The sequence below is a fragment of the Crocodylus porosus genome, unplaced genomic scaffold, assembly GCF_001723895.1.
Source record: "Crocodylus porosus isolate Cpor-Errol unplaced genomic scaffold, CroPor_comp1, whole genome shotgun sequence".
NCBI classification, from domain to species: Eukaryota; Metazoa; Chordata; order Crocodylia; family Crocodylidae; genus Crocodylus; species Crocodylus porosus.
This window is the reverse complement of record NW_017728909.1, coordinates 34073433-34099968: the sequence shown is the minus strand read 5'-3', so window position 1 is coordinate 34099968 and position 26536 is coordinate 34073433. Positions and strand designations below refer to the sequence as shown.

Sequence of the window (26536 nt, the reverse complement as noted above, 5' to 3'; positions counted from 1 at the left end):
TTCAAGTTTGCTGATGACACTAAGATGTGGGGGGATGTGGGTGCACTAGAAGGGTGCAATAGGCTACAAGCTGACCTTGACAGGTTGCAAGGTCCCGACTTAGCTAGCTGTCATATGCTTTGCAGTCTGTTTTCATGGGGTTGCATCCATGGGGGTGGGAAGGTCACACCTACAGGGTTGTGGAAGGGAGTTTTCTTGGTGTGAGAACTGCCCCCTGGGCAGTAGAGTTCAGGGGGTGGAAAATTTGCCGCACAGAACAGGAGGGTGGGGGAGGGGACACTGCATCCTTGGATGATGCAGGACTACAACGTGGGCAGTTCGTCATTGACAGCCACACATCAGTGGAACATGATCTGAGTAACATGGATCAGAGATAAACCTGCCCAGGAATGGTGTAACTTTAAACCATCTAAATTGTGCTTAAAAATAGTTCAGGTGTTAATGTGTGGACAATCCAAGGGTTAAGAGCTCCAGGAGCCACCTAAAATTAATGTTTAACCAGGCCCTTAGTAAGTGTAATAGCATAAATCTTTTGCCCTTTACTTAAGATTTCCGTGGAGAGGAGCAGTTAGTTACTCATTAAGGTACTGCAGGCAGGGATCAGAAATAGCTTTGGATCATCAACAGTAATATCCTGAAAGATTTTGCATGCTTCTTGTGGAATTCTGAGAAATCTTAACAGCCACTGATTTTACTGCAGTTGAGCTGCCTCAATATGCTTATCCCTGAGAGATTCTTTAACTTTTTAGTAAGTTTTTAGGATTGTAATTTAGCTTAAACATCTCAAAATTCAAGGAACCCAGAAGAAACCTGGCACTTCACTAAAATTATTTACCATTATGTATTTTATACCTTATTGCCTTCAGTTTGGTGAATAACTATTAGTATTCCCCAGTGGTTAAAGAAGTAGTTTAGTGAATCTTTTACTATTTTGATTCTCAGAAGCATGACTAGAATAATTTGGCTTAGCAAAGATTTCACAAGACAAGATGAATATCTTCCAAGGGCAAAAGTGCAAAGCAGCATAGTTGCTAAGCTTAACTGGTGGCATACAGACATTCATTTTTACCAGAAGAAATATCTCCCTGGGTACCAGAGGGCTGCTCCCAGTGTTAATTTACAGTGTGCCCTCTCCCCTGCCTGGGAAGGGGGCAGGCTGTCCAATTGCAAATGACACCTGCTGAAAAGAAGCAGGTACCACAGACAGCTAGGGAGGGTTCCCACCCTGGGGGAATGCATCCTCATCCTGCCAATCAGCTGATTGGTAGGAGGGGGCATTTTCCTAGGGTGGGAATCCTCCCAGTTCTCTGCATAAGAATAACCCCACTCCTTGCACTCCTTCAGGTGAACCTGGGGGACAGCAGGGAGAGGAAGAAACACTCAGTTGCTCTGGTAAGCTCTGAGAGCCTTGTGGCAGGGGCATGGCAGCTTGCCTTGCAGGATGAGGCAGTGGCATTCTTCTGTGTCAGCAGAGCTTCGAGTCTTGCTGCCATGGCACATCAGCTTGTCTTGACCTGCACTGCTATGGGTCAGCTGGGTTGCATGGGTAGTGAGGGCAAGCAAAAGGGGCTGGGAGCCAAGTTGGGGCAAGCCTCTGCATACCAATTTCCCAGGCCCTTTGGTTTTTCCTTGTTCAGTACCCAAAGGCAATTTCCACAGCCCAGCATGTGGCTCTCTGCTCCCCCTTGTCCTGCCACCTGCTCAGTGGTGGAGCGTCAATTTAAAAGCCAGTGGCTGGAAGCGTGTTCACTTTCAACAGCAGCTTTTAAATCGCTGCCCTGCTGCTCAGCTGGGCAATAAAGATGACAAGGAGAAGATGGTGGGGGCTGGTAAAGCCCCCACCTCTTCCTGAAACTGGGGACTGCCTAATTGGGGGAAAAGACAGGGGTGGTGGGAGGGGGGATCAGGTGCCCCCCACGCATTTTCAAGATCAGATGGACTCTGGTCTCAGGAAGGCAAAGGACATTCATCTTAGCTCCATTCCCCACTCCAGCGGGAAAGCACATAGACAGTCAGTCTCCCAGGAGAAACTCTCCTGGGAGCTATTTACCCTGGTTATTGCCAGGTCATTTTTCTCCTGGAGTGGACATTTTCGTTCCAGGAGAAAAAACATGAATATCTGCACACTTTTGGCTTCTACTGGGAGAATGGCAATTCTTCCAGTAACACCTGGATGTCTGTACTTGGCTTAAGTTAAAAAGCCAATTTCTCTCTGAATTTTGTTTAATTTTAATGAAATAACACTCTTGGAAAACCAACACATACTGCCCAAGTGCCTAGAATACTTCATTTTATTTAGGGGGGAAAACTAAATTTAATTAAGTTGTCATAATTCTAATAATTTTATTTTATTATAGGTATCTCTTATGCCTAAGAAATTCTAGCTGAAAAAAACCACACACCTGAACCTTTAAAAATATCTTAGCACATCAAAATGAAAACATAAAACGAAATGATAATATGCAGCTTACCTTCCACAATGTAAATATAAGAAGTGCAAGAATCAATAGTCCAATAATAATGCTGAGTAAAATGACCCACAATGGAACATCACTGGATTGATTATATTTTAAAATTGTAATCTTGCTCTGTAAATTATTTCAAATATAAATGTTAATGGTATTTTCTCTAAAACAATGACAATATTACTTGTATTATAGATACCCACTTTCAAGAGTATCAGAGTTTCATTTTTTTACTAGGAATTTCCCAGAGGAAGATGAGACTATAACCACCAATATGAAGCTTGCTATCTAGGCAACTCTCATCAGATGTATCAAGTTCATTACTATAAATGCTGCTGTGCTGTCTGATTAGCATAATAATAATAATAATAATAGCTTGTCATGGTTCTCCAGTTCTCATGCAGGAGTACTGAAAAAGACTGCACCCCCTAGGTTGTCTACAACATATTTTTAATAATTCAAAGACAATATTAAGCGCTTTTCTACATTGAAAGTTTGCAATGGCTTGACTAAATATATGATTTTAAGACAATGTAGTTAAATCAGTAAAGAAGGCTATACAGATACTCTGATTTTAAGCCAGTTTTATTTGGTTTTATTAGCAAATGATTTAAGCCAAACTGAAATAAGGTACTACTAAACTGAAATCTGTTTGCATTAGTTTAATCTAAACTGGTTTAAAAACTCATTTAAGTTGATCCAGAGCAAGTTTTTTGTGTAACAAGATCTAAAAATCTGAAAACTAAATATTCAATGTATAGGACTTGACATCCTAAGAATAGTATTTCAAACTCTAAATGCACTGAGGAACCAGTCCAAAGTATCTTCCATCCATGCCAAGCATATTTTAATTCATGTACTGAATATTAATGTGTGACTTTGTTTTGCTATACAAATTTAAGTGTAGAAGGGTTTTAACAAGAAGGCTGAAGGTTCATCACTGATACAATTCCAAAAGGAGTATGTACGTACAAGACCTAATTTTCCTTAAATATCGTTTCCACAGAAATTTGAGATATTTCAATATAACATAAAGTTAGATTTTTACAGAAAGTTAGCACTGCAGTAAGCTATCACAAGTATGTAAAAATCAAAATGACCTTAGATAAAAGTAAAAGATAAATCATATTCCAGATGTTTTAAAGAGTTTTTAATAAAATGATAAACTCAAAATATGGTAGGTAGGAAGATAGATATAAAAATCCATGTTTTCATATTATATATGAACTTTTTGCAAAATTTCCTATACATTTTGATTAGTTCATATGGGCTATTTCAGATCAGGCACATACAGGAGGGGCAGATGTATTTAAAAAAAAAAAAAAGATCCTGTTTTCCTGTATGAGTTACTGGTAATAAAGAGGAGAGAACAGAATTAGAGAAAACACTGTACATAAGTAGTATGGTTTCTAAGTATTTACCTATAAATTATTAATGCTCTAAAAATAATTATTTTAAATCTGCTTCTAATCTTGAAGGATAGGCACAGTACTAGTTTACTGCAATGGCGAGGAGTATGCAAGGTCCTATGTAGATTGGTAAATAGGTTGTATACTCATCATTATTGATAATGTTATTTCAGGTCAGGTCAGAAATTTTGCTCTTGGAAATATTTTGGCTACTCAAATTGAAAATGTCTGCCTCAGACAGCACATCAACACAAGAAGCTACAGTGACACAGCTTATCGTCATGGTAGTGTCAGCAGGCACGAGCCATGACTCCGATGCTACGTCGCCATAGCTCATCAGTATGGTGAGGTAGCATCTAAAAATAACCAAGTACCGCCAGGACTGCGCAGTACTGAACACGCGGTCAGGGGCACGTGTAGACGTGCCCACTCAGAGTAGCGGCTAATTGCTGCAGGTAGTAAACAGAACATGCCATTAGCAGAGTAAATCCAACAGAGGGTGTCAGAGACTATGGCTGCACATACCTCTAATTCTTGATTTTCTCTTCGTAAAATCAGTGAGGAGTTTTTACTCCGAAGTAATGCTTTTACTATGAGTGTTAAATTGCTAATGCTTGCCTAGAAGAAAACAAGAGACTATTGTTAAGGTTAAGTATTCTGATTTGAAAGATGAATCAGTGTCTCTTCACCTTGCATGGCAACGTAAGCAGGGGATGAATGCAAACATTAACGATAAACAGCAAAATATCAGGGAATAAGCATAGTGAGGTGCTACTGGAATTGTTAAAGAAAACTGCAGAGAAATATGGATCTCTGGCCAAATCCTGAAAATTGCCTGGCCCCATTGTTTCTCCCACCTCCTTGGAGCCTTAAAGAATTAAACCCCAAAAAGATTAAAATTAAGGTATTGAAATGAAAACAAGAAATTAAGCTTGATTTAAGGCCTCAATCATGCAAAACTGTATGCTTTTAACCAGCAAATAATCCTTTTGAAGTCATACAGGGCTGGAGTCTAACACATCTTTATAAATAAGGTAAAGATTAGGTATTTAAAGAGGACAGATTTTTGCAATATCATATTGCTGAGACAGCAGCCTGTAATACAAAATACTGAATAACTGGACACTGCTTTGGGCCACATACACAATGCCATGAATGAGAAATGTCCTGTATACATTTTTTAAATAATTAAAAGAATAGCTTTCTTGTTCTACACCTAGATAAAGCAAAGAGCAATCTATTTTTTTTTTTTTTGTGGAAAAACTAGAGAAAGAGAGAGACAAACATGCATAAAATGACTACTGGCCTACTGATCCAGAGTAATGGTATTAGCCTAACCTGTATTTTCCAGCATTCCTAGTGACTGCCCTAACCATCAGGGTCATTCTGGGGTAACTTGCTCACTCTTGTTCTCTCTCTGTTTCTTACCAGAAATTTTATTCTGGATGAGAGAAACATTTCCAGGATAAGATTTTACTAAAACCTGATACATTCCAATGAAAAAGCTGAGTTTCAATGAATCAATATTTTCTACTGAAAGAAAATTTTGCCCAAAAAATCCTGATCAGAAATCATCATATCACATAACAGGCAGAGAGAACAAGTGGTGTTAGTCTAAAGTCAGAAGGCAAGGTAGAAGTGCACCTTACAGACTAACTGAATCAGAGAGGCGTAAGAACAGGTAGATGCTAGTGCTTGCCAAGCTTCTTTAGGTAAATGTGATATCTTTCATTAGACCAGCTAAATAGTTGGAAAAATTGTTTTGCAAGCTTTCAGTACAAACACCCTTCTTCAGGCACAGGGAGAGTTTGTTGATTCTTGCACTTATTGACGTGCTTGCCAAAACACTTCAAGTTCTGTGCTTTCTAATGGTCCTTCATTTCTGGGCACCTCGGCAACAGAATAGATGTAGATTAATTTTGAGAGAATAGCATGGAAAAGGATGGCAAAGAGTCAGCTACTAATGAGAATTAAGGAATTAAATATACATGTACATACTAGGTAAACATAACATTGCCTTAATATTGTTTCAGCTTCATAAGGACACTGAACGTCGACAAGATACTTACTTTTATAAAAGTAGATTTCCATATTCTTAATGAAACATTCACTTGAGATATACCAGATGGATCCAGAGTACAATTAATAGATGCACAGTTGTGTGTTTCACAGTCCTGTTTAAAATGAATAATCACACACTTTCTGCATTACTCTACAATAACATAACTTCAGACATACTACATGTAGACCAGTATCTGGCAGTAGTTTAGCTCTGACAATTAACACTAACATACTTTGGGAAAAGCGGCTTTTCTACACAAAAACTTATATTGCAATAACTAAATTGATTTAACACTCAGACTCTGAGGGAGAATAGTGGAAGTTTTGGTAGACTTGTCCACATTAGATAGATTGCTGCAACTATAACTAATGGAGATGAAGCAGACAGGCATGGTTTTCTGCTAGCATAGCCACATAACCTCCTTGTAGGACAGAAACTAAACTGACAAAAAGCGCTCTACTGCTGCCATAACTACATCTACACCGGAGAGGTGTCAGCTACAAAGTATGACTTCTTATGCTCCTAGCTGACTAGTTATATTGGAAATACTTTGTTGTGTAGATCTGTCCTGTATAGACTTATTCTGACTTTGATCAAACTTCTCCACAGAGGTGTAAATGATGATGCAAATTATTTGGAAATTGTATAATACTGAAAGGGAAGAATTTATATATTCTATCTGCACTATTTCAAATGGATAAATAATTTACCAGATAGTGGAGAGTGAGGCATTTAAATATTACTTATTCTTTAATTCATTAGACTAGGAAAGATGGGACAGGAGCTTTGGTGTAAATGGGTACAATGCCACAGAAACCAGTGGAGCCACAACGCTCTATACCAGCTGAGGATCTCCCTCAAGGTTCCTCCCTTCAGCTTCATGATAAATATATTACATTTTATATAGAAAGTTAATTTTTTTAGCTGTCAAAATATAAGATTACACTGCATTAACATATTTCTTAAAACAATCTCAGCACTATTCTGCTTAAAACATTCCAAGTAAATGGTATAATTCAAGGATGCACAGCCTCCAACCCCTGGGCCAGATGTGGCCCATGGAGCCATGGATGTGGCCCACAGGATTCCCCACGGTTCAGGAAAGTTGGCAGTGGGAGAGCAGTGGCTTGCCCCACTTCCAAATTCTCTCCTCCAACAGGGTTGAGCCAGGGTTGGGGCCAGTTCATGACCTTTCCTTTCCTGTCATGGGGCTGGGCTGGAGTCAGGACCAAGCCTTTTCCTCCATGCAGCCAACTGGTGTCCCACAGTGTCTACCCTGAGCACCCTATCAGGAGAATCAGCCAGATCCAGCCCATGGACGGACTGGGCACTGGTCATCCACCCCACTGGGCCAAACATTTGGGCACCACTGGTATTATTAACACATATATACTACACAGACTTACCATGACTGTATCTTTTGTAGGTTCTTTTATTTTGGACAACACAAATGGCTCCCCAGAGCTGATCTTTAATGGATCTACGGGATGACTAGTTTGGCAGGCTGCGTTCTATGAGAAGAAATGCCAATATCTTTCTTATTGTCTGAGCTTATAAACTAGTATATAAAAAGAATACTTTGGAAATGCATCTACATTCCTAATATTAAGCTACTTTACTTGGAAAGTTACTGTTAGTGCACTTGTCTCTATTTGTAAATAACATAACATAGAAAATCAAATTGAACTGAATTGCTGTACTGCTAAAGTGTTTATTACCATTCATATTGCAAAATAAAACAGAAAGAAGATGGGTAGGCCAGTCACACTTGGAAGAAGGATGCAGGGGAGGATGTTTAGAGGAAGTTACCCATGAGAACTTTATCCTTAAGCCCCAGTACCCTTCAGGAGGGAAGTAGTCACCTGGTGGCATGTTCTGAGGAGTAGATATATTGGGAAGTCTCTTTAAAAGTCCACATGGAAGGTTACCTACTAAAAAGGAAACTATAGGCTGATTCAACCAGAGTAAAGAACCACATCACTAAGAACTTCTAATAAGTGGGGATAGCCTGGCATAAGGAGAAGAATTCTATTTCCCTTTGGGCACTTAAATGGCTTTTACCCAGTCACACAAATAGCATATTTGGCACTTATGCCCAGTTTGCATTTCTATTGGTCTTACAGTGCAGAAGCATTAATGTACTCATGTACAGTAAACCATTCTGGCCAATCAGCTATGTATGCATGCACATATACAGACATAAGCCCCAAAGGAAAAAAAAGGGCAGGTAGAAGGGTGGCCTGCCATATTTCTGTCCCAATAGTTGAATGATTAGGGCACTCATTCAGGAAGTGGGAGCCTTGAGTGGTAGACACCCCCTCCCTAAGTTGAATGTACTTTTCTCTCACTTTCTACCATGCCACAGGTCACACATTATCTAGTCCTTTCTCCAGTACTCCTTCTGAAACTTAGCCACAGCACCTTGCATTGAATAGTCTTTAGATAAAATGGACAAAGAGCACTGGGGAAATTTCTGCCCCATTGGGAGCAAGTGTTTCCCCCCCTCACCCCTTTTGACTGTCTTGAGAGCCAGCTTCCAAAGAAGCCCTGGAGGAGGGACTAGATAATGCCTAGCTTGTGGCATGGTGTGTAGAGCACTATGCTGACAAAGTCAGACAGATGCAGGTTCAAACGTCCTCCGGAGGGAAGGTGGCCTAGGACTTAGGACTCCACCTTTCTTAACAAGTACACTAACTGCTCAGCTATGGGACTAAAATGCAAACACTTATGTGCTCACACTTTATCCACGGGGTAACATAATTGCAAACTGTGAGAAAATTATTAAAAAGTCACTTAAGTGGCTTGAAAACTGCTATTTAGGCATAAACATGTAACAGAACTCAAATTGCTGTAGTCCCAGTCCAAAGTCCAGGATACTGTATCGCCAATGGCAGTACCACAGGACTTACTTGGCTTTTTCATATCCAGTGGTTTACAATCTGCTTAGTTCACAGCTGGTGCATCTACATATGTACTAATGTGCTTTTGCTACTTCACATTAAGTTTAGTACCCCTGGGAAGTTTTAAATGTGCTCTGGGGTTTGGGGTGGATAAGGGCAGTGCTTTAATTAGCGAGCCACTCTAATTGAAGTGCCATAGTGTCTCATGTATCAGTGTCCCTGTGCTTAAAAATGGCAGTGGGGGTGCTTCAACTAAAGCTCATTCAATGCAGGAGGCTCCTGGAGTGCAATAATTCCCACGCTCCAGCTGTGCTGTAATTACAGCATGTCAGAGCAGCCTTTGTGCTCATGTACAGACACTATCTAATATGAGGTATTACATAAATAAGCATTAGGTTGCCCTAATGAACAGCAGCAAAAGTACATGCCTTTTTAGTGATGCTTAATGCACAGTAACCTATTTCTATTGTGCATTAGCATATTAGCACTGCTTTTGATGTGCCGCTTAATATGCAGTAGAATAGGCTACTGTGCAGTAAAGCACATGTGTAGACACACCCAGTGTATTGCTGAATTAAGCTCAAACCAATCAGCTACTCACTGGGACTTTTTATTTTAAAGGGTGCTGCTTTCCATTCAGCTGGAACATGACTGTGGTCCCATGCAGCTGATCAGAGAAGCAGAATGTTTTGAAATGAAAGCCATGGCAGTCAGCTTGTGCAGTTTTGTGGTCCTGCACAGCTGTTTTAAGTGACTATATATGACACCCCACTGGTTCACAAATCCTCATCTTCACAGTTGGGGTTGAATGCAGGTTCCATTGTACCATTACCTTGATCTCTTCAAAACATTTTACAACATCTTTACTTTGTCTATTTCTATCACACATCTATCAATATACCTGGTGCTTTAAATTCTACTTTTACTGTGGGCTTTCTTCATTAGAGTCCAATATGAGCTAAGCTTAAGCATATATGTCATCCAAATGAGTCTTGAAGTCTCTTACTCCAGTTAAACAAGTGCCTTTCATGTTTAAAATAAAATAAACACGCATTCGGTTTTAAATACGTAACTTACATCTGAATATGACAGCTCAGTTAGATAGAGAATTGGGTTTTTGACTGAAGTTAAGTTGGGGAATAAAATCTCCAGTTTCAGCTGAGGCACTGGAAAGTGTTCACCTTTTTCAATCTGTAAGAAAAGAAAAGCACATTATTTCTTGTTTTCACCTAGCACCTTCTTTATTGTATTGGCCTTTGGTAATGACTAGTCTCTGACTGTGGTCCATGGACACGGTGTTAATGCGCTTTAACATGTCTACACATGTGTTAATGCGTTTTAACTATTCATACCTAAATTTGATACCTGCACTTGCAGGTATCAAATTTAGGCACAATTAGCCCAAAATTGCCATTTTTAAAGCATATTGAGAGACGTGTGCCCAAATGTGCCTTATATTTAGGCTAATGCACCTTAAAGTCTCATGTAGATGTACCCATAATGTAGTAGTAGTGAAACTGAGCTTATATAAATGCTACTACTATTCCTACAGCAGCAGTTTGCATCATTTGCTATTCACAGTTAGAAAATACATTTTACTGGGGGGCTTGGTGAGTAATATTAAAAAGCAAGAAAAAGGGATTTAATGAGCATGTTCAATTTTGATGTTTTTTACATCCCAGGCTGCTATTTTGGATCCCCTTCTGCTCATCATTTGGAAATTGGGCCACATGAGTTCTTAAGGGCTAAGGACAGACATCCAAAAAGCTTGAATTGATTCAATCTTTGCAGGTTAATTTAACCTGCCTTGATTGAATCAGTTTGTGACTGCACAGACATTCCCTTGGGACTGAAGAAATGCAGGCACATTCCTGCAGTGGCACAGGATAGAATCTGGGAGGCACTAGAGTAGCCCTCTCTCCCCTTCCAAAGTGCTGAGCTGAGGGGAGGTGTGGCCAGGCCCCAGCAGGATGCTCTGATTAGGCAGGGGTTTAAACCCCGACTCTGCCTGCACAATCCCAGCCTTTTCTCTGCTTGCTGCTTAAGGGGCGGGGGTGTTGCCAGCCCCCAGCCCCTGGCTAGCACTCTGAGGCAAAGTGGGTGGGGGTGTGCAGTGCATACATTTGTTGATGATACTGAGATTTTCAATCTCCATCTCTCTGCAAACCTGACAGGTGAGTGAGCCATCAACAAAACAAAAGCTTCTCTCATTAGTTCAAGTTCTTCTTAAAAAGCTTTTTTCCAAGGAAGAAATGGAGGGAGATTACCAGCTGACCTGTTGATTAGATCTAGAAAGCTCTAAGTGGTCACTGTTCTGTTTGTCTGTCCCAGTGAAATTGGAGACACATGCACATGGACACCTCTCAGCATTAGCTAGCATACCACATGCCTAGGGTCTGTGGAACTGGGATCCGTGCTGTGGGAGATGGGAGGAAGGGAGAGAGGAAAGTGGAGATCCCTGCTTGAGCAGCGAGTGATGGGGAGGGAAGAGGAGGGGCAGGGGGAAGCCAGGCAGATGCTGCTTTGCCTGCGGTCTTTGCTGGAGCTTTGGCTAGGGAGCAGAGGGGCAGGGCCAGCTCTGTTCCTGGAGCAGAGAGCCCAGCCCAGCCCAGCCCAGCTCAGTGCAGGGTTGTAAAGCATCTGGGATGCTGAGGGATGCTGAGGGACTCTGGTTTAACTTAAACCAGGAAGGAGAGGTTTTCCTTTTTTATTTTGAGTATTGTAGTCAAGACCAAAACAACATTTTCACTTGGGAAGCAGGAAAGCAGCCAGTGAAAGGGAGTGGCTTCAGGTAGTGGTCCCACCTGTCTCAGAATAAAGTTTTTATTCAGAGGCTTTTAGTAACAGTCCCCCTGATGTTTCTTTCTTCCTTACTATTTCCTAGGCTTGGTGTTTAGTCATAACAGTCACAGTCCTTTGTGGAAAAGTATGGAGAGAAAGAACCTACAAGCTACTTGCAGAAATACTGCCTATTACATCAGTGACTATGTACTCTGGGGCCCGTTGGCACTTATCTTCATCCAAACCAGTAGGATTTAAAATCAGACACCACCTTTAAATAATCTCTTTATCATTAAGACAAATACTGGGTGTTATAGTAAGGAAATATTTAATACTGAGTGGCTAAAAACAACATTAGAGGGACATCATGTATAACAAAAGGGAGATTATTTCTTGTTTCTGACTGCTGTACAGAAAAAGGTTAGATTTTTCTCATGGCCTGTGTACTATAGATAATAGGTAGCTGACTCAGTCTTTTCTTCCATGTGGCTGGAGTTGAGGTTCAATGCCAGATTGATATTGGGAAACACGGATGTTTCAGGGCTAATTAAAATCAGTCCTTCTATAGTGCAAGAGTGGACTTATAACTGATGCATCCTAAACTCCTTTATTTTTTTTCCATCCTAAGCTCCTTTATTTTGTCATCTTCATTTGATTAAGAAGGCATAGCCCTTAAAGCATGGTACTCCCATTCTTCAAAGTTGACTGCTTTCTGGAAATATCTGTTCTAAACAATAACTACACTTTGTAATGAATTTAGGGCAACCTCTGATTTCAATAGCACATGCTTCTCTTCTTTGTGAAAGTGGGAATGCTACAGACCATCTGGAAGGACTCCATCACCAACAAACCACATTTGAGAACCTCTGATACATATTGTTTCAAAGAAAAAACAATGCCCCTCTACGCCCACAAACTGCAGCTGTAGAAGTTTTAATATGCCACGGATCTGGCACTTAAGCAATAAATTATCATAGGATTATTCATATATTCAGAGCAGATTAAGAAAACATGGTACCAGTTCCTTTATAATAACATTTTGGTTGCTGTTTCTTACCTTATAATTTATGTTAACTTCATCCCCAATGTTCTCAGTTGTGTTAATAACAGCAGGAACTGTATCATTTGCTAGAATTGTAAAGGGGGTTCTTTTAAAAACCCTGTGGATTAAAAAAAATAGAAGAAAATTTATAATTATGCACTCCAGCAGTTAATTACAGACAGCTTTTCATTATTCTGTTAATTCTCCAGGGCTAGTTTTGCCACAGTAAGTGCACTACTTCTTCCATTAATGCTCAATTCATCAGTTTCCGATTAATGCTTGATTTTTAAAGTACTGTTTACATTTCAAATGTCTTATTCAGATAAAACTTAATCTGAGCAAATACTGATCATAAAAGAATGATGCGTTTAGGCCCTGATTCTGTCATGCTTGCTCACAAGACAGGTATTATCTCACCCTGTGAGTAGTGTCACATGAAATGGACACAATCCAAGAGGCAAACATGAAATAGGAGGGAAGGTATCAAGAAAGGATGGGATAATTGGGCTCTGTTCATCAACGGTCCAGAGGATGGGATGAAGTGCACCCTCAGCAAGTTTGCAGATGACACTGCGTGGAGTAGTAAATAGGCTGGAAGGTAGAGTTAGGATTCAGAGAGTGACCCTGACAAACTCGAGGATTGGACCAAAAGACATCTTATGAGGTTCAATAAGGAGAAATACAAAGTTCTGCATTTAGGATGGAACAATCCCATGCACTGATACAGGGATCAACTGGCTAAACAACAGCTCTTCAGAAAAGGGGCTGGGGATTAAAGTGGACAATAAAATGAATATGAGCCAACAGTGTGCCCTTGTTACCAATAAGGCTAACAGCATACTGAGCTGCATTAGTAGCAGCGTCGCCAGCAGGTCGAGGGAAGTGATTATTCCCAGATATTCAGTACTGGTGAGGCCAGATCTGGAGTACTTTGTCTAGTTCTGGGCTACTTGCTACAGAAATGTTGCGGACAAATTGGAGAGAGTCCAACAGTGGGTAACAAAAATGGGTAGAGGGCTGGGGAGCATAATTTATGGGGAGAGGCTGAGGGAGTTGGGTTTATGGAGTCTGCAGAAGAGGAGACCTACCTGCAGGGTAGTTCCAAAGGGGATGGAGCTGGACTGTTCTCAGTGGTGGCAAATGACAGAACAAGGAGCAACCGTCTCAAGTTGCAGCAAGGGAAGTTTAGGTAAGATATTAGGACAATGTTCTCACTAGGAAGGTAGTAAAGCACTAGAACAGGCTGTGGAGATTAGACCATCCTGTAGGTTTTTAAGACGCAGGTAGACAAAGTCTTGGCTGGGATGATATTGCTGGGGACAGTCCTGCTTTGAGCAAGTGGTTGGACACCTGAGGCCCCTTCCAACCTTTATTTTATATGAATCTATGATTCTACATGGGGTAGATTCAAGGTTAATTTGATGCCATTTATTAAAGATGATTTAAGTTTGAAGTCAGAGGAGTTAAAGAAAGAGAAAAGGGGAAATTTAAAGGGCACAAATATGAATAAGTAACTAATACCCTTAATTTTCAGAGGGGTAACTGCCCTGCAATACTGTGCAAATGCCAGCTGGAATCAATTTACTCTAATTATTCACACAAACACCATGTTGAAATATATAGGCTCACCCGTAATTTTTTTTAAGAGGGCATACAAGCAAATCTCAAATATTTTTAAAAGTAAGGTATGTATTTTTAATATGTTAGGACTTCAGAACAACAACAACAAAATCATGTGCAAACTGATAAACCCTTTGACAACCTGGAAATTAAATCCATGAAACCCTAAAAGAACCTCCCAAAAAACAAAACAAAAACAAAACAACCCCCTACAACTCACAGTTCAGGTTACTGGTTTTCTTTAGGACGGCTCTATGGGCTGGATTCTATTCTACCTGTTAGGCTCATAAGTAGACTTAGGCACCTAAGTGTGATTCTATTCACCCACCTGAGTCCCTAAAAACAGTAAAGCATAAGGGGGATGGGTCCTTCTCCTCCTTGCTGCTTGTTTGTGACTCAGTCCTACAGGTCAGAGGAAACTGTGTTACAAAAGCCAGTAACATAACCAGTGCAGGGTGAGTGGAGCACCAACCCCAGGTGCTGACTTGGGGGGATGGGGGTGGGGACAGTATGGCCCCCTCCCAGCAGGAATCTTTACCACAGCAGGTTCAGCCCATCCCTAGGAGTTAGCAGGTGCAGACCCATGCCCAGCAGTCTGTCTGAAATGATGCTACTCCGCCAGGAGTTTTTGTCGTGGGAGGCACAGCCATGTGCCAGGGGGTAGGAAAGGCTGAACTGGGTACCAGGAGAAGTCCATTGGTAGCCCACGCTATAGTCTTTCCTTCAGTACCAGGAGCCTGAGCCCATCCTGCTGCGGCAGTAACAGTAGCAGCTGCTGATCAAGTAGGAGAGTTATGGTGTGTGCTTCTCTCCTCACCTATTTCCCTCCTTTTCTGCCTGCCCCCCACTAATGGCTTGAAAATAGTATTTAAAGGTTTGCTTCTTGGGAATTGGCTTATATATATATTCTGAACCATTCTAAAACATTCACGCATACATACATATATACATATATACATATGTGTATTAGAATGGTTCAGAATGGGCAGCAGGGGTCAACTGATTTTTAAAAGCCTAGGTGACACACACACACGTACTTCAATCTTCAGAAGCAGAAAGGTTGTTTAACACAACAAAGCCAATGGATACACCACCTCCCCACCACCCCGGGACAAGGCATCTAGGTCCTAAATCCAGAGCCAACACCCACCTCAGTCTCCTGTGGTCAGCATAATTCTTAGCCCCAGACAATAAAAGATTTTGCTATGGCTCTGACAAAAGTTGATACACTGATGAATTTTCAGGACTTTAATACACTAAAATCCAACTTAGGCACATAAATTCACTTAGATGCAAAAAGGTGGGCTAGATCCTGGCCTTGTGGTATTTTCTAAGGCACCTAAAGCACTTCTGAATTAAAAGAATAAGAGTGGAAGTCCACAAAGATGCTTTTGCACTGCAAATCTAACTTGAAAAGGAGCTGCAATCTTCTGCGGACAGTGACTGTTCCATTATTTCCTACCACTGCTGTTTTCAGTCAAGTCTTCGGCTTTTTGTTCATGAAAACATTATCTGTTATTTGTGCACAATACCAAACACAAGCTAACAGAAAAATGATGTTATATTTTCTGTGACCGTCTGCTATATTCCATTCTGGAAAAGGAAGTACAGAGCTAGATGAATACCTTGAAAATATCAATCCTGTTTCATATTTTACTGGAAATGTAATGTGTCCTCTGTTGTCAGCTACAGTTTCAGGTGGTTCTTCACTGTCACTAGAAAAAAAAAGAACCCACCCAGATCAGATTATGATATTCATCATTACACAGGAGGAATAGTTGGTAGGGAGAGCTCTGGACAGATTGAAATACCTGGAGTAAAACACATCAGTGACCACTTCAAGTTAATTATGGTCTTTTAAACATAAATTGAAACAGTTCTTTCTAGTAACTACAAGTGCATGTACTGCATCAGGCCAAACTCAGAAATACATCCTTGTAAAAATGAGAATACAAACTGTTGTGGATTGAAAATAGCTACATTATATCAAGTAGAGGCCATCACCATTGCACAATCCCTCTAATTTCCAGTGACAGCATATACTGCAGGGAGATTCAGTACAATTTGCCCCGGCAGATATGTCCAGGCACCTCAGTCTTGACCTGCTTCAACATCACTGAGTGGTAGGCCTCTCTTTAGCAGAGACTGCAAATTATTTTAAAGTGTATGGTAATTGTGTAATGGGAACAGATTTCTTCCATAGCTGAGTCCAGCAAATCTGATTCAGTTGTGACTCACTAGGCTCAAAAGATATAGCTCTTTATTTAATTCACTTCATTAGGTAGTCTCCAGCCAGGTATATCTTGGTACATCACTAAAGCCAGCAACTGCAGATATTAAATATCCTTTTTTGAACTGAAAACAGCTCATTTCTGTTTAAAAAGCATTGCTGTACAGTGACAGTACAGGGCAAACAAACAATAATTATTGTAACTAACCTTGTTACATACACCTCAACAGTAGCCACTTCTAGAAGGTAAGCAACATTGAACTGAAATGCTATTCTGAAAGAAATCTGGGAGAGAAAATACATTTTAAATAAGTAATAAGGGAAAGAAAAATAAAGGAAAGAAAAATGTGTTCAGCTATGAACAAAACAATTACTCTGATGAAATGAGCTAAATGCTTTCAATGACATTCCACAGTCCTTCTTTACTTTTTACTCCATCTATCTGAAGGAATGTGATTTTATAATTCTGCCCCGAAGAAAAAAGAAATCCATGAGCTATCAATCACTACAGACTAAAGCTGAGCATAGGACTTGTAATACATTAATGAACTGCATAATTTTATTTCCTTGGCCCAAGCAGCTTAAATCTGTTCATCTTGAAAGCATGCCAAAATGGTCCTCTCTTTCTTGTGTACCAACCCCTGAGGTGGTTGTTCCCCTCCAGGTGAAGGAAGGCTGACTGGCTTTTTCCTTATCTGGATTTTAATAGGTTGCAAAGATGCCTAGAAGAATAAAAAGGCTTTAAAAAAACCTACAGAAATAGGGAATCTTAGATTTTATCATAGTTTATTAATTATTATGATTGCAGTCAATAAACCATTACATGGTCACTGTGCAAGCTCTGGGAGCTTTGTTCTAGTCATACACTTCTCAGCATCATAAGATAGATATCCCAGTAGCAGTTTTGCTTTAGTTTAATGAAAACCATCTGGTAATGCTACTAAACATAGAAAAATAGGATTGGAAGGGACCTCAGGAGGTCATCTAGTCCAAACCCCTGACCAAAGCAGGACAAGCCCCAACTAGATCATCCCAGCCAAGGCTTTGTCAAAAACCTCCAAAGATGGAGATTCCACCACCTTTCTAGGTAACTTCTTCCAGTGCTTCATCACTCTCCTATAAAGTAATTTAGATGATGTAACCTTCTTAGTTTGTTAATCAAATGGAGTTTAAATCTGGGCTGAATCTCTTAATTTCTATAAAACAAGTATAATGTAAATCAGAGAGAGAGAGAGAGAGAGAGAGAATGACAGTGCTGTCTGGGAACTATGACCATATAAAAATTAGGAAGAGGCCCAGAAAAGAAAAGTAATGGGAATGTTTAGGAGCCAATGAGAGTTAAATGAACTATTCTTTGACTGTAAAGAAGGGCCTGAAGTTTCTGTGTTTTGAGGTTGAGTGGGAATTGATGGGCATCTAGCCACAGGAATACTGGAACTGAAAGCTGGAAAATAAAACAAGAAGCTAGGAATGGGAACAACATGCTCCGGTTTCTTTCTGATATATCTTCAAGGAAATAACAGCTGATGCAGTTCCTAGAAGTCAGAGACTGGAACTGGAACAGAGGGTTTAGGGTTGGGGCAGAGAAAATTTAACTTTTAATCTAGGCACACAAGATCCATGTTTTCCAAAACTCAAATATTTTATCCTGAGGCAATTCACATGCAATTTGAAATCTAATGTCTATAAAATCTATGAAATTTATTGCCCCTGTTTTAAGCTACTATGCAAATATTTAAGTTTTTCTTTAAGATATTTCATTCAACATTTGGTTTTGACTAACAAAGAATGTCTGTGTGCATATACCAGAAGTTAATTCTTAAAATGTGCAGACATTGGTTACAATTGCTCAAACATTTTACTTCCAAGTCCCTGGGCAGATTTCTCAACAAAAATACAAGGAGGATGTGGGCACAATTCTTTTATCTGGCCTATTTATTTGTGATAAATTCAACTATGTCACAGAAGTCACTCATTTTGGTTCAGTCCATGGAAAACTCAAAAATTCAAAAAGGGGCTGAGAGTTTATATAAATATGCTTTTATATATCACATGCAGAAAAACGGATTATTATATTCAAGGATAAGTTGGGAACTTTACTGTATAGGAGTATCACTTACCTCTTCTTCAGATTTTAGAAAAGGGTACCCCACTCTGCAAGTGATATTGTGATTGGATTCACAACTGTCTTTCTGTATACCCTATGGAGACATTGTACAAGTAACACAAATGTGATTTTATTTTTATATGCATCTGTCATAAAGTTTTGAATTACAAAATAAATAGTTGAGGAACACCTAACAATACTGTCATTTTCATTTTTGGGCATCATTACAGTAATTTAATATTCTAATGTTTAATTAAATTGAAACAAAAAGTAAAATGCCACAATATATGTAAAATAAATCTCCCTTACAATGGATGTATAAAACTACATCAAAGTTACTAATGTTGTTTACTGGCAGAAGTGCTCGAAGCCCTTTAAGATGAGTAGGGCCTGACTTTTAAAAGTGGATTTGTGTAACTGACCTGTAAAAATGACTTACAGCAACACCTTACTTAAAAAAAATTACTGTGCTTCTATGTAAATCTAATGTTGATTTCATACAAATCAGACATCGCATAAATGAGCCATTGTATATAAGTATATGCATGTAACCATGGAAATTGTGTGTCCAATGTGGGCATTCAATCAGAGACGCATTGGTCAATATCAGGCCCATAATACATAGGAGCATGGGCATTTAAATTCTTTTCTCCTAATCACTGTCAGACTAGGAGGAAATTAAACCAAAGCCTTTTATGACCTAGGTGTATACTCAAACCATTTTGCTAAAAGGCAGGTAGTACCACCACCACACATCCACCTCCCACCCACTATGTACTTGACTGAAGGCGGGCCATGACTGCTGTATTTTGTATTGAAATCAGTGCTGTCAGCGTGAGGTATCCTATGGAAATACCAGATTTGCCTCCTCAGGGGACCTAGGTAGAGGGACACCTAGTTTATGGATCCTTTGGAGGCTTTTGTCCCAAGGTAGGTGATAAACTTTTCAGTCTTGCCAAGATAGTGTTGCTTCTGTGCATGCATCCTAGATAACTTTACTGGTGAAAATGTAATTGTCTATGAACCTTTAGAAACCTAAGAGGATCAAAACCTTGGACTTCACCCAAATCTCACTTCAGGTACCTAAGCCCTTTTGTGGTATTCAGCAACAATCCATTTAAATCAAAAGATCGCTTTACTGGTATTTGTTTATTGATCAGCTGAAGACTGTGTCAGAGCAATGACCTGCTCTTATATAGGCCATAATTGTATTTGGCTCCCTTTAGCCCAGGAAAATATAGTTCCATACTAATTCTCAAGTTTAGCAGTATAATATCCAACCTTCTCAGACCCTACCCCCCACCCAAGAGAGTAGTAAAAAGAATAATTTCTACCTCAATTCCAGCAAAAATAATATTTGGAGAATACCGAACTAAAACTCTGGTATTATAGGCACTGTCTTTTTTATTCTTGACAGACAGTAGGACATTGAACTTGTCATTGCTTGATTTTACAATGAATGGAGAAGAGCTGTAAAATAAAATGACTTCATTAATCATTTTGACTTTCCAAATAATTAAAAAACATAGACCAAGGAACCTTTTAAGGTGGCCACACTCTTTTATTTTGCTCAGAGAACATTTCATGTCAGTACTCTATTAGAGCACAGTTTATAAATATATTTATATATGCAGCTATTTTAAGAAACATACCAAGTTTCAGTGGAGTTACCTGTTACCAGTTATGCTTGCATTTGCTTTCAGAACCAGGTCAGTAGTACATATGTTTTTGAGTCCACAATCTTTGGTGAAAGGAATCTGCAACAATATTTTAATTCAAAATTCCTTATTTGAAAAAATCTATGTTACAGCATTTCACAATTCTCTATTTTATATCATATAACTTTTGATAGATGGCATGAAGATCTTTGCTAGTATTAGAGTTTAAACAAATATAACTTTGAAGCACTTTAAGAGGGGAGGAGAACTTGGTCAGTCACGTGCATCTGCTATTCTGATATAACTGCCACATGCATTGACATATAAATGAGATAAATCACTATAAATTTTAACTATGAAGGAAATAGGGTTAGTATCACAATAGTATTGCTTCATCTATACTGGTATAGGAGCATGCATTCATAATAGTTATAGCTGAACAGCATCATTCCATATATACAAATGAATGAGTAAAGATGAAATGATGTAGCCAGGATCACAAACTCAGTCAATGTAGCTAAGTGGTCAAGGTCACTAAAAGTCCTGACTCTTACCATATTTTCTTACATACCACCCCCACCCCCAAATAAAACACCTGATTTTGTGAAGGCAGTTTAAAGAAAAAAAAAGATTTTTCCAGTCCTGGCTGAATGGTGATTTCAGGAGAACCTGACTGCAGCAGCTGTGGTTGTTAGAGGGTTAAGACTGTAACTCTGATCCTAAATGGTAAATTCTGCCCCATCTCCCCCTGAGGGTGGCTGAGGGAGAAACACAGCAGTCATCTCACAGAAGTGTGTTCATGCTTCTGTTTTGTTTGTTTCATGTTTCTAGTCCAGCAAAGAAAAATCAGCTTTCCCATTTAAGACACTCCACACCCCCCTCTCCAGTTTCAGGTGCCTGATTTGGGGGGAAAAGGTGTATGTGGTATGCAAATAAATACGGAGTCTTCTTTTTATCCACACAGATGGCACAGCTGCCTGCCTCCTGCAGATTTGTATTCTGGCATGTCAGATGTAAAATCCAGTCAGGGTTCCACAAACTTGACTCAAAGCCTACTGAAATAATGTATTCCACTACTGATGGCTCTCTGGACAATGCATCTTCTGGCAGGTTCCTTTACCCTTACTGACCAATTGTGGACTATGCCAAATATAAGGCCCTATATATGGTAATTGTAGCAGGGTGGATTTCACCTCAACTACATCAGACATTAGTAGTGAAGCTTGCTGACTTACATATTCATATACTGAGTTTGGAAGGCTGCTATCAAGAACAGGACCACTCTCTGGATCAGAAAAATTGAACTCCAGCAAAACCTTGACAGAGTTCAGAAAATCTGGCTTGTCCTACAAAGAAAGCAAATGAAATGTTGTTATGATCTTTTCTCCTTTAGACCCCTTTATTGATGAAGCCACTGAAAGAAAATAAATATGAAAAGCTGAAGTACAGCATCTTTCAGTTCCATTTTTATCACAATCATAGTATTGGAGAATTATCTGAAGTATGAACTATCAATAAGCTGAAGATGGTTAATGATGAAAAAGCAGCTTGTTCCAGCCAAAATTTCAAAAATACATACCCCTATTTGTTTTGGATGTTTTATATGATCATAAAATGTCAGTTGACCCATCCTAAAGTAGCATCCTAAAGTATTCAAGAGCAGGGAAGGGCAAAATACAGCCTGCGGGCTGGATCTGGCCTGCCAACTGATTGGATCTGGCCTGTGGGTGGGTGCCTGCCAATTGATTATATCTGGACCATGGCTGCCCCCATGGTGCTCTGCATGGGATCAAGCCATGCCTGCTCCTGTCTGAGGCAGCACGTGCCATGCTCCCACCTGGACCCACTGACAGTTTCAGCCCTGGCCAGCACACACAGCTTCCTGACGGGGCTCTTCCCAGTGTGGCTGCCGCTACCCAGGTGCTCCTCAGCTCCCCCTGCCTCCAGCAGCTCCTTATCCTTCTCCTGCCCCTGATGTGCCACTTTGGGCTACAGGTACCACAGAGAAGCAACAGTGGCTGCAGGGACATGTGCTGGGCATTATGTGCCCGGTCAGGTGGGGTGGAAGCTGCAGCTGGGCAGCTTCTGCCCCAGCATGTGGGGCTCCTACTCCAAATCTGGCTGCCTTACAACCCACCCAGCATAATCATCAGCCACCTATGGGCAGCTCAGTGAGTGGAAGGCAGTCTCTTTGTGAAGCTGTGTACACTGGCTGGGGTAGGTGCAGGTGGGAGCATGGTGCAAGCTGCCCTTGGTGGGAGTGGGAAGGGCTTGGCCCCATGTGGAGGGCTGTGGGGGTAGCCATGGCCCAGATGGGGTGTGGGGTGGCTGCACCTACACTGCACTTCCTGGATGAACTCTGCTGCACATATCCCCTGATCTCTCTTCCCTCCCTCCACCCCCGGCCAGCTCCTGTGACGTAATGTGTGGGCAGCTCCCCCTACACATGTGTGCAACCCCCCCACCTCCCCACCCTCTGACACACAATATACAAGAATAAGACTGTTTTTAACTATTATACAACTGCCTCTACATACACTACTCAAAAACACATAAATCAAGGCAAAAAATAGTTTTTGAAATAAAATTAAAATATTTTATAGTAGATGCTTGATTTTTAGTAAGTGATTTGTTAAGATGATATCTTCTGAAAGATTTTGTATGCAGCTCTCAACAGGACCTATCATATCTATGGTTTTATATGTAGCCATGGTGCTTCTAGATGTTTCAAGATTAGGCAGATCAGGGTTGTCCAACTCATGGCCTTTGGGCCATGCACAGGCCACAAGGGGTTAAATTGCACCCCACCCCCCACCCCCCCGGCTCCTGTCTGGCTGCTGCTTCCCCTATCACTCTGGGATCCCTCTCTCGACACTGCCTTCTGCCTTCCTGCTTCTGTCCCTGGGGGCAAGGTAGTGTACTAGCATGAGGGCTAAGAGGCTAGGGGCAGAAATTACACATAAACAGGTATGAGTGATCAGGAACTGGTTCAACTCTGTAACACAACAAGAGTTCAGAGCACGTAAACTGCTTTCAAACTGGCTGAAACCAGTTAAAGATAAACCTGGTTGGATATAGTATCAGATTCAACTGATTTATGTTAAATGGGCTTATTGAACTTTTTGCCCAGATCCTCTCCAGATTCAAGTTAATTCACACTCCCCCAGCATCCCAGGATGCTTTGCATCTCTCCTACAAGCCTCCCCACCCCCTCACAGGGTGGGTAGGCTAGCCTTGACTCAAGCAGGGAGGCATGCTTTAGTGTCCCCTGACTTCTGGCTTGAGCAATAGTGATCATGGCCAGATGATGACTAGATTTGTCATTTACATTTCTTCCTATGCTGAAGAGTTCTTGCTCACACTCTCCATCTGAACAAGTTTACAGAAAAACAAACTAGTAAGGAGGGACACCAATGAACTTCAGTACCCCCTGTGTAAATTTGTTCAGATCTATTCATTATCAGTCTGATTTGTGTTATGCTGCTTTTAAATATAGATAAACAGCAAAGAAATTATAATAAATTGAGAAAGGACCATTTTCTATGCAGTTACAGAAATATAAATCCTGTGCAGTGGATTGATTATGTTTACAATCGCTATTAAAAAGGAATCTGAAGCTTTTATATCTATTTTAGAATTAATGTAATAAAAATGGACTTAGGCATCATTACGGTGTAACAATTAAATATAGCCACTATATGATTTACTTGCCAACATGTAGAAGTTATGTTTACTACATTCTGACCCTTTGACAGTGATATTTTTTTGTATCTTCCTTTCCTTGCTTCCCATGAACAAGCTTCGAGATATTTGTCTTTGTGAATCAAGGGTAAGCCAATACTGTATACCTGCAGAGACAACAGAAAGAATAAGTTATATATGGTTAGTATTAGAAAGACATTGATCTTTTCATTATTTTACCCATTTTTTGTTTTGTTTTAAAATAACCCAAATTGAACTTAAAAAAAAGCTTTTTTGGAGAAAGAAACAAACAAAGAAACAAATGTAAATACAGTAGGTTTGTAAGCAAAGATTTGTTGGTTTAGTGCAATCTACTTACTAGATTCATATACTGTATGCTCCTTAGACTTTAGTCTGAGTTCAAAGCAAATGGTGGCATTTATGCATACTGTTTCTTTTTTATCCATCCTACAATTCTTCTTTTGGATATTGATTTTGTCGGGTGTGAAATTCATGGAAACATTTACTTCAGCTACATCACGCGACCTTAAAAATACACAAAAAGGATACAGCCCCTTTTAAAATAAAACATTTCTACATTTGAAAAATAACTTTACAAAAATGTGTAATTCTTTTCATTACCATATGCACGTATGGTGATAAAGACACATAATAAACTTGGTACTCAACATATTATACAAGTATTCAGTATATTCTTCATGGTGTTGTACTTACTAGAGAAATAAACAAACAGAGGGTACATGCAGATATTACATTTATATTGACTTAACTAGGCTTAGGTTCATCTATGTGCCAAACTGCATATATGTTTGGGTAATTAAGATAGGGCAAAAACCGGCAGCCTGATCTAACTTAGTTTACTTAAGGAGGCACATTATGTAGACTAGGCTAACCCATGGCCTCTAACTGTATGTGTATACACATTCTAAGAGCAGCTCAGTGGCTTGCCCCAGCCCTGGGACTGTGGTTTTCCTCCCTCTGTCCCCCACACACCAATCAGGCTATTTGTAGCCCTCCAACCCCCATCCCCAAAAGGAGAACCCCCACAGTGGACCTGCTAGCTCCCACCATTGATCCCACCTACCTCCCCTCCCCTCTCCCAATGTATCTAGATTGCATTCCAAGTGCAGCTCCTGACACTGGTGAAGGTCTGCACAAGTGGTAACCCAATCCATGATCACATGACTTAAAGAAGACCGGGTCCTGTGAATGTGTGCACATGCCCAAAAGGGTAAGATGTTCTTTAACTGTTTTTGCAATTCAGAAGTGTAAGGGCTTGTCTACACTGCCTCCATGCTTCACCCAGGAATGTTATTGTGAAGCACGATTGACCACATGCTCCTATTCCGCACAGGACAGCTCCTTAAAATGGCGAATGTAGTAGCTTTAAAGCAGTCCTGAACATATGTCAATAAGATCTCAGGATGCTCAACAGAATGCTCACAGCCACCCTAAGGCAGTGATGTTACCTCATTTCTGGAGTTAGTGTATGCAGAACAGGCACAAGTGGCAGAAAGTCTTTTATGGAGATTCTCTTAGTGTCTTAGATACACAGTGACAGCATAAATGCGCCATTATGTCTCATTGAAAGTCAATGGGATTCAGGTTCCTGAGCATCAAGTCACATTTGACAAGGGGTTTTAGACTTCTAAAGTCACTTATGCATTTAATTAAAAATATTCACAGTGCTTATTACAGCCAATTTTTGCAAAATATTAAAAGACAACAATATAAACATGTATAGATATCAAAAGTGAAAGCTGTCCAATATTATTGGAAAAGGAAAAATTATGTTTTTATGATGCAATGTGTTTTTTAACTTCATAGACAGCAAATATAGCTCAGACCCATATTATAACATTATATTAAGCACTATATAAATGTATGGAAAAATCAGAGTCCCAAATTTTGCCAATTTTCAGGATTTTATCATGAATCTTGTGATATTTGATACTTTTTAAAGCCCTACCCCTTGGAAATGATCACTTATATGCAAATCTTAAATCCCATTCAAAATAAAAAAAGCCGAATTGCTCCCTGTAATGTCAGTGGAAAGCTTGAAAATGTAACCCACCTAGACTTTAATTGTTAAAAAATTGAGGCTAAGTAGAGATGTTCAAAAAAGTCTGAGGTGGAAGCACTCTAGGTAGCATGCTTTACTCAAAGTGCTGTAGATTAGTTTAGGAGTGAACAGAATAGATGTTCGTTACTAGAGGGCGGAGCTTGGAGTTTGCCTGCACTGGCTGAAGCCAGCAGGCTGGGGGTGCTCCCACACATCTCCCAGGAGGTTGCTGCAGATTGCCAAGTACAGGTGAGCCCAGCTGAGCAGCTGGCCACCCCTGATTCGCCAGTGTAGCCCATCTCCCCAGCCCTGTCCCCACGCCAGCTGGCTGCTGTCAGTGCCAGTGGTTGTTGGGGGAGGGGGAAAGAAACCCCTCTGACGTGAGCCTATCCGCAGTTTTGTTAGAAATATTATTAAAAATGCATTATCAATAGCAGATTTAGAAAAAAACACAGCTGCTAGCCCTCCTTGTCTCCTTAATGGGAGAGGGAAGGGGGG

General features: G+C 40.2%; 1 protein-coding gene and 1 long non-coding RNA gene across 3 annotated transcripts in view; one reads left to right on the top strand and one right to left on the bottom strand.

Annotated features, from left to right (window-relative positions):
* Nucleotides 1-26536, bottom strand: part of ITGA1 (integrin subunit alpha 1) — a 125427-nt gene that overhangs the window by 3164 nt on the left and 95727 nt on the right. Inside the window, exons 16-29 of the mRNA XM_019532041.1 lie at nucleotides 24335-24501; nucleotides 23986-24122; nucleotides 21510-21620; nucleotides 20288-20373; nucleotides 19951-20086; nucleotides 18630-18710; nucleotides 16718-16794; nucleotides 15905-15994; nucleotides 12675-12777; nucleotides 9914-10027; nucleotides 7343-7447; nucleotides 5944-6048; nucleotides 4400-4492; nucleotides 2472-2588 (exon numbers count right to left, since the gene is read on the bottom strand). Coding sequence (XP_019387586.1) covers nucleotides 2472-2588; nucleotides 4400-4492; nucleotides 5944-6048; nucleotides 7343-7447; nucleotides 9914-10027; nucleotides 12675-12777; nucleotides 15905-15994; nucleotides 16718-16794; nucleotides 18630-18710; nucleotides 19951-20086; nucleotides 20288-20373; nucleotides 21510-21620; nucleotides 23986-24122; nucleotides 24335-24501 — 1522 coding nt within the window. The remainder of the gene's footprint in view (nucleotides 1-2471; nucleotides 2589-4399; nucleotides 4493-5943; nucleotides 6049-7342; nucleotides 7448-9913; nucleotides 10028-12674; nucleotides 12778-15904; nucleotides 15995-16717; nucleotides 16795-18629; nucleotides 18711-19950; nucleotides 20087-20287; nucleotides 20374-21509; nucleotides 21621-23985; nucleotides 24123-24334; nucleotides 24502-26536) is intronic.
* Nucleotides 575-2454, top strand: LOC109307898. Of its 2 annotated transcripts, XR_002100398.1 has the most exons (3): nucleotides 575-1194; nucleotides 1345-1392; nucleotides 2358-2454. It is a non-coding gene; the product is annotated as an uncharacterized LOC109307898 (long non-coding RNA). The 2 variants fall into 2 exon arrangements; XR_002100397.1 differs by having other exon boundaries at nucleotides 575-1392.